This window comes from Colias eurytheme, chromosome 15 (assembly GCF_061535395.1).
Source record: "Colias eurytheme isolate Ceu_HAF_F1 chromosome 15, ilColEury1 Martin Lab GWU primary, whole genome shotgun sequence".
Classification (NCBI taxonomy): Eukaryota; Metazoa; Arthropoda; class Insecta; order Lepidoptera; family Pieridae; genus Colias; species Colias eurytheme.
This window is the reverse complement of record NC_142994.1, coordinates 8,859,793-8,868,613: the sequence shown is the minus strand read 5'-3', so window position 1 is coordinate 8,868,613 and position 8,821 is coordinate 8,859,793. Positions and strand designations below refer to the sequence as shown.

Sequence of the window (8,821 nt, the reverse complement as noted above, 5' to 3'; positions counted from 1 at the left end):
GAGCTGGGCTGGAAGGTAAACACCAACAAATCGATACTCTCACCTCAGACCTCTTTAGAATACCTGGGTATAGTATGGGACACGTGGCAGAACAGGAAGTGTTTACCACAAAACAAAATCCGGAAAATAAAGGTAAATATTTCACATCTATTGGAGAGTCAGGTCATAACTTTGAAAGAGGCTCAGAGTACTGTAGGCTTTCTAAACTTTGCTCGTCTCGTTATACCCCAGGGCCGGCTCAATTTCCGTTGTCTCTTAACACTTTCAAACAGACTGCTGAAACACCAAGGCCGAACGTCGTTTCATCTGCCGCAACAGGTGGTCAAGGAGCTCAAGTGGTGGCTGGTAAATTGCGAGAAGTTCTCTCGAATTCATCCTCCCTCAACCACACATTTTCTTAACAACGGACGCGGCGGATTCGGGTTGGGGGGCCGAGCTAAATGGTATTCATATGAAGGGAGAATGGGTGGGCGCAGAAAGCTTACTTCATTCGAACCAAAAGGAAATGCTCACTGTTGTCAAAATATGTTTAAGGGAAGTGGGTCCCTCTCTGATTCATTCGTCAGTTCTTCTACAGTGCGACAACAAAGCCGTTGTAGCCTACTTGAAAAACGAAGGGGGTTGTCGGTCGGCGGAACTGATGAAACTAACTTACGAAGTTTACCATCTGTTAGACATTTTCGACATACATTTGATTCCTCACCACATTCCAGGCAGTTACAATATGGAAGCAGATCGCCTATCGCGGAACATGTCCCCCGCGGAATGGCATTTACTACCATCAACGACAGATCTAGTGTTTGCGAAATGGGGAGTGCCAGATGTAGATCTTTTCGCTTCAACACGAGCTCATGTGGTACCCAAATATGTGAGTCTAGACCAACGGGATCGACAAGCATGGAAACACAACGCGTTTGCTTGGGACTGGACCTTCAGGTTAGCGTGGGTATTTCCTCCTCCGAGTTTCCTGCCCCGAGTTTTGATGCATCTCAATCGAGCGAAAGGTATGTACCTAATAGTAGCACCGAGGTGGCCACGGGCATTTTGGAGAGCAGATCTGAAGTCGCGAGCGATAGCACCACCCTTCACCGTCCGCCACCTGGAGACCAAACTAATAGATCTGACCACGGGTCTCCCTCCACCAAAGGTAAAGAATATGGTTCTCGAAATTTGGAAATGTGGGGGTGGTCGCAAGCGTTAGAAACATGGTCAAGCCAGCAAAAATCGCTGTTGCGGTCAGGATGGCGAGGCTCTACTCTTAAAACGTATAAACCTGCTTGGGAACGGTGGATTAATTGGTGTTTAAAACACAATGTCGACATTAAGAATCCAACAGGATCTGATTTAGCCAAATATTTAGCTGATTTACATTTAGTCGAAAAACTTGCATATAGGACAATTTTAGTTCATAAATCAGTCGTGTCCACTTTATGTAAAACGGAGGACAATTCTAAGTTAAGTTCGAATATTTTAGTAAAACAGATTTTAAAAGCTATAGCAAATACTAGCCCAAAATTGCGCGCGGGTAACATTTGGGATACCTCCATTTTGATATCGTGGTTAACTAATCATAATGTGCAGAATAGTAGTAACTTGTGGGAAATTTCACGCCGTTGTGCCATTATATTATTATTGTGTTCAGGTCGTAGAATACATGACTTGACACTTTTGAGTGTTGCAGAAGGCTTTTATGTAGATAGTACCATAGAAAATTTTATAGTTTTTTGGCCCAAACATGGATCTAAGACTGACTCGGATTCATATGTTCAATCGGGTTGGAAATTATTGTCAAACGCAAGTAACTGTAATATCGACCCCGTATTTTGGATTAGAAAGTTATTAGATCTGGGCATGGATAGGCGTAACTCGGCTAACGTAGATAATTTATTTGTAACCGTTTGTGGCAAGGCGAAAGCCGCTTCTAGAACTGTAATAGCTGGTTGGGTGAAATCTGCTTTGAGAGAGGCGGGTGTTGAAGCTGCTCCTGGTAGCGTTCGATCAGCTGTTGCCTCTAGGAGCTGGTTAGACAATGAATCTATAGATAAAATTCTTGCAAGGGGAAATTGGAGGTCACAAAATACCTTCAAAAAATATTATAGAAAAGAAGTGAGACCGGTTAATAATCAGAATAATTCTTTATGTGCTCTGTTTGAGCCCTTATCACAATAGTAAATTGAAATGATTATATTAATATATTTTTTGTAAATAATCACATTGGCGTCTTGTTTACCAGGCGAAACCAAACAATGTCTCATTATTGTTTAAAGGCCTCGAATAACGGCGTAAGGACATAATAGTTGAGTTTTACTTACCATTAAAACTCGTATTATGTCCAGGAGCCTTATTCGAGGCCTTACATTAAGTCCTGCCTGGTAGTTTGATTAAATAATTAATAAAATAAAATTATTAAAAATAATGAGACTCAATGAGCTAATTACTGCGATAACCGTTATTTATAAGCTTAGCTGTACAAACGTCACTCTGGTAAACACGGAAGCGCGACAACGAGGCCCTCTGTGGAGATAATTGGAACTACAACTACGTAATGTCGGCCGGAAATCAAAGATGTCTCTCTCATTATTGTTTAAAGGCCTCGAATAACGGCGTAAGGACATAATACGAGTTTTAATGGTAAGTAAAACTCAACTATTTTACACTAAGTATTCATGAACGTTACCACCTAAAGGTAAAAGGGAAAAAAACTTATAACTAACTAGGTAGTTACTATTGTTTTTAAAAATTTATATTCCAAAAACAAGCTTAACTTTATTACAAATATTAATAACAAACTACGACCCCTATTAAATCATGTAACAAAAGCGCATTCGAAATTCGAATACTGGTTATTATCATAAAATAATAATATTATGTGCCAGTATCTTTTTTAAACAAACTTCTAATTATTGTTGACTTGTCATTTGAAAAAGTTAAAAATTTATAGTCGTAAAATATTTCTACAAAATATAAGAATACTTTATACCTATGTCAATTCTAGTAGGGATCGTAAAATCCACGTGAAAGACAGATCCATAGAATATTCATAGCTCGTTAATGAACAGAACCGCAACGCTGCAGGACCTCATTTAGGTTTGTTTCAAGGTGATCTCAATTATTTCGAGTCTTTAAATAAATAAGACCGGACTATCTTTGATAAAATATAATATGGGGTAAGAAGGCAGGTTTGGGCATGGGCGTAGCCACGGTGGGGCAGGGTGGGGCACTTGCCCCACCCTGGCTCTGACCTGGGAGGTACCTAACCAAATCTAAAAAACGTAATTATCTAGGTACTGACTACAAAACTTAATATCCGTAAAAAAATTCTCACCCGAAAGTTGTCAGTCGACACAAAAAAATGCGATCTAAACAAAAAGCTTCTATGTTACATGATTTAAACCACTTTTGGTGCCAGCAAAGTAGGGTAGTACCTACTGTTACCCCATTCTGTTATTGTGCAGTGCATTACCCCTGTTTTTATTTAGTCAAATTCGCACAAAATTTCCCATCCAATTTCACTTTTGTTTTAGGATAAGTTACTGACCATAAAAGCACAAAATGCTGACAGATCCAGGTGGAGCTACGCTCGCAATCTTACATAAAAGTTTTTGGCCGATATCTCGGAAACTATCCATTTTAAGGCAAAAAATATTGGGAATTTTTTGTAGGTAGTAAAATTTTACACCTTTTATACTTTGTAAACTTTATGTAAAACTTTCCGTTTACGATTTATGGCCTATTTAATGAGCCGGTTAATCATCTTTGGCAAGTAACTCTTTAAATATTGGATTAATCAATTAAATGCATAGGCATTAATATATTATACATATGCATTATCCATTTATTAAGATTACTTTATTTGAAACTTTTTTCTAATGCTTTTTGAGTCATTTAACGTTTGGCGATAAATAGTAAATTTTAAGGTATGTTTTGGCCTATGTGTGTTTCGTATATATATTTCGTACAACTAAATAATATTGATTAGTTATTTTATATTCGCATGCAAGAATAAAATAAAGGAAAATATTTTAAAAAATGTATTAAAAATTTTCTATAATTAAAAAAAATCAAAAATTTTGTCGTTTCGGAAACGGTGAAAATCCACTTGCATTGGAAATTTCTTCTTCGTTTTTATTACATCCGTAAAAAAGCTTTTGGCCTGCCACGTCACCCGCCGAGCGGCGGCATTTCTACATTATACGTGGAACAACTCAAAAAATATGGGCACTAGAAAAAAAATTTGAAACAAAACTTGTAGAGAATAAAGTGACCTAAAAACTATGTACATACATGCATATTTTTATTCATTAATCCAATATTTTAACGATCAACCGGTTCATCAAATAGGCCATAAACTGTAAATAGTAAGTTTTACAAAAAAATTTACATAGTATAAAATATGCGAAATTTTACTTTCTACAAAAAAGTCTAAACAACTTTTGCCATAAAGTGGATAGTTTTCGAGATATCGGTCAAAAACTATTATCTAGGTACTGACTACAAAACTTAATATCCGTAAAAAATTTTCGTTAACGTTTTCGAGATATCGGTCAAAAACTATAAGATTGCGAGCAAATCTCCACCTGGAACTCTCTGCATTTTGTGTTTTTATGGTCAATAAGTGACCATTAACCTAACAAACATGAAATCGGAAGTGCAAGGTTTTGCTTTATTTACTGAGTTATTTAAAATGGTTTATTTTTCTATTTACATAGACCTATATTTTATGGTCCTTGAGGCCTGTATTTGGTGGTTAGCCGGTCCTGTATGGACCCGCTTAGCAAAAGATAGAAATATGTATATGGAAATCTTTAGAGGAGGCCTTTGTCGACAGACAAGCTGTTCCTTATAAACATCCTGTTGCCGATATTATAAATAAAAATTAGAATAAGTAGAATTAACTTAGTTTTTAAGAAATTGGCATGTAATAATTTTAAGAAAAGTAACAGCAATAAAGGCTATTTTATTTTATTTATTTTATTTTATATTTTATGGTAGAAAGGAATCATATTATTGTATTAGACAGATAAACTATACAGGGTGTTATCGTTAAGTGTGCACAGGCGATTATTCCGTAACTATTGCAGATATCAAAAAACTTTAAACTGATATCGAAAGCCCTTTACCTAATGAGTAAAATGACAATAATAACTTTTTAAAAATATAACAGGAAATATCCAAAAAAGTTACATTAAACACTCCCATACATTATATTTTCCATACATTTTGTGTTCAAAGCAAATGTTCGAAGTGACGTTCGTTTTGGAATACCATTGTATTCCACATCGAGCACTATTAACAGTTTCTAAATGAATTTTTATTAAAATATGTGAAGTACTTTAAGCACAAATTCAAAAAAAGAATCAAAATTTTTCATATTACATGTTTAGGATAGTCATAATATCTCATGTACTAAATGTATGGGTATACTACTGTATGTTTGGTGTAAAATTTTTGGATATTTCTCGTTTTATGTTTAAAAATTTATTATTGTCATTTTACTCATTAGGTAAAGGGCTTTCGATATCAGTTTAAAGTTTTTTGATATCTGCAATAGTTACGGAATAATCGCCTGTGCACACTTAACGATTACATCCTGTATAATATAGGGATGAAATTTGCAACATAAACGGCTGTAGGTATCTTTTGTTTGTTTTGATTCATTTATTATTATTTCAGCTTGATACCGCCACGTGTTATTGAAAAAAAAAGGTATTTTTAGACAGACACACGCACAACAAAGTCTGCCTGTCGGTTTGTCTGTCAACACACTTTTTCTCAGGAACGCGTAGAGTTATCAAGCTGAAATTTATATCGAATACTCAAGTCTACGGTCTCTTAAAGCTGTGAAAAAATCAAACTTATAAGCCAACGCAATCAAAAGATACAGCCATTTTATGCTGTAAATTATCGCAAATTTCGACATTCGCAAGGGAATCAAAACCTACATTGTATACTTCCCGTGAACACAAGCAATGTCTTATAGCACAGATAAAGGAAAAATTGCTAAAACATACACTTTAGAGTTACAACATAATAAAAAATAGGTTTGTTCGGAGCCCTCGGTGCGCGACTCAGACTCGCACTTGGCCGGTTTTTTTTTGCCCCACCCTGTGCCCATGGCTAGCTACGCCCATGGGTTTGGGTTACGTTAATTATTGCCAAATATTTAATGATTCCGGTCATTCCGTCTAAACGCAAGCGTAAGCAATACTTAATTTGTAAGTGATTTGTAATATTGCGAATTGATGCTAAGTAAGTAACTTCTCACTATAAAAGTTTTGCTCCTGTGAGAAAAAGAATAATACTTACCACAGATTACTAAATAAATAAATTTAGTACCAGCGTCCATAGCTTTTATCAAAATAATAGGTCATACTCCATAAAATATGATAAGGGTATTATAAGATGGGCAAACCAAAACTGAAAAAATATGGTTTGACAATCATAATAATTAATGATATAAGTATGTATATTTTTTATCCAATAACCAGGTTAAATTCTATATTAGAGAATATCTCTTGCGTGTCATCTTCACAGCTTCTTGACCTACTTGTAGTGTTGTCTCCCACGGAAAGATGCTTGGATACAATAAAATATAATATTTTAGTCTAAAAACCTCAACTCCTTTTGATAATTTTTGGTTAAATAAAATTTCCGGTGTGAAACGTTTCATTGTTTGGATTTAAATAATTCAGTTACTTATTAATTTACAAGTCAATCAAATCAGTTATTCTAAAATTATTGGTGGATATTGTTCCGTATTGTTCATAAATTTTAATACAATCTTTAAAACAACTTATTTTGAGGTATTTTTATTTTATTTTAATTATGTTAGTTTGGGAATAATAAGGGAAAAATAGATAAATAAGTAATTATAATATGTAGTACTTTAAAAAATTGTTGTCATAAAATGATGGCTGAATGCATCTCGACCTTCGCCTACCAGCTGTCAAATTATGTAAACAACTTATGCTGTCAAAATTCAAATAATGTTCTACATTCCTTAACACTTTCTGAAATTTACTTATTTAAAAAAGGGATTAAATTACAATACTAAGATGACTTCTGTTGTTACTGATCGCCCTCGTGATTGCTTCGGATGTAGAGTTGTTGGTGCAATGGGCTTAGTAGGAATTGGAGGTTATCTGGCAAATGCAGCTTGGAAGAACAACACTCTTGCCGGAAGAGTTGCTATATCTACAATGTCCCTTGGTGAGTTCTTAAAACATTCTTCATTGCTTGATAGTACGTGCTTTGTTACAACTGTGTCCTAGCAAATAAGTTTGGTATTCAGTATAATTTTGTCCCAGGAAGATAATTACCATATTACACCATTAGACAGTTACTTACATACAAAGACATATTTAGATACTAATTAAACATTTGATTATTTTCTGTCCCTGATAATCTTATTAAAAAGACACATTTAGGCTCTCCACTGTCACACTTGAGATACAAACCTTGTAAACATAATATAGAACAATATTACATCATCTTTGACTACTAGTTGAGTACTTAACATTTTATTTACTTAATATGTTTAAAATTCTATCATTCATATACTCTATAATTATTAGAAACTTCACATTTACCTTATATTGTAACCAAAAATAATAAAATTAGTATAAACTATGTGAAAAGGTTCAATAATAAATTGTACTATAGAAAGTAAAAACACAGGTTCCATTTTGATCATCCAAAATATACAATATTATGGAAATGAAACAAAACATAGTGCTAATAGAATTCTAAGTGAAAATTTATTACTATTTTGTGATTGTACAAATATTATGTTAACACATCTTGATTGTTACATGAAAAGGTGAATCATAGATTGATTGATAGACCTTCATATTACCATACTGAAATAGTTAATATCTCTAATAAGTAGAAACTATGCAGAAGTGTAGTCTAGAGTATATGTAATTTCAAACAGATTAAATTATTGAAGGAAACAAAGTCGCTTTCTCTGTCCCTATGTCTTTATGACCATATATGCATAAATTTTTTAAACTACGCAATGATTTTGATGCGGGATAAAACCCCATGTGTTAATCCAAGTTACCCTCTATATGTGTGCTAAATTTCATTGTAATCAGTTCAGTAGTATTTACGTGAAAGAGTAACAAACACACACACATATCCTCATAAACTTTCGCATTTATAATATTAGTAGGATTAGATTTTAGATAAAGCAGACGAAGCCGCTGGTGCAAAAAAATATTATGTTAATTTATTTCATGTATTTACTTTATCTTGTTTCAGCATTTGTGAGCCTTGGCATAGCCAGGTATAAGCAGCAATACCCCTTCAATCCGAAAGAAGCAAAGTCTTAAAAAATATACATTAATAAGCCATTTTATATAAGCTAAGGTAATCATTGTGATGTAAGTAAGTTATTGCATTGAATAAATGTAGTTTGTAAATAAAGTTATTGTTGTTTCAAAAATATGTAGTTTTTTATTCTATAGTAATTATAAAACATATTCCTCTATTAACTAGTCTACAGTATCTATAATTTAATGGATTATTTTGTAGAGTTATCTGCAGTGCCATCTATGTGGTTTTTCCATAATAATTATTCATGTAGAGTTTCATGTACTGATCTGTATCTACAGAGATTCCTCATATATTGGCAGATGGCGCTTATATCAAATATAAACATATTATACATAGAATTCATGAGAGTACCCAGCATTATATTTAGAGGGAGATATTGTAAACACTTAGACTAAAAGGTTGTAAGAAATGAAATGATTTACATTTGATTTTATTTACTTAACTACTTCAATCCATTTGGATATGACAAATTTATTTATGATCT

The 8,821-nt window shown here is 33.8% G+C and overlaps 1 protein-coding gene and 1 long non-coding RNA gene across 2 annotated transcripts; both read left to right on the top strand.

Moving 5' to 3' along the window:
• The first annotated feature begins 533 nt into the window (after positions 1-533).
• On the top strand, positions 534-2,617 carry LOC149902499 (uncharacterized). Its single transcript, XM_090110439.1, has one exon. It carries the CDS (start codon positions 766-768, stop codon positions 2,167-2,169), a length of 1,404 nt encoding a protein of 467 aa, XP_089966565.1. The 5' UTR covers positions 534-765; the 3' UTR covers positions 2,170-2,617.
• A 4,369-nt stretch (positions 2,618-6,986) lies between these two features.
• Positions 6,987-8,440, top strand: LOC149902498 (uncharacterized). The gene is made up of 2 exons (XR_016457504.1): positions 6,987-7,209; positions 8,263-8,440. It is a non-coding gene; the product is annotated as an uncharacterized LOC149902498 (long non-coding RNA).
• Positions 8,441-8,821: the final 381 nt, after the last annotated feature.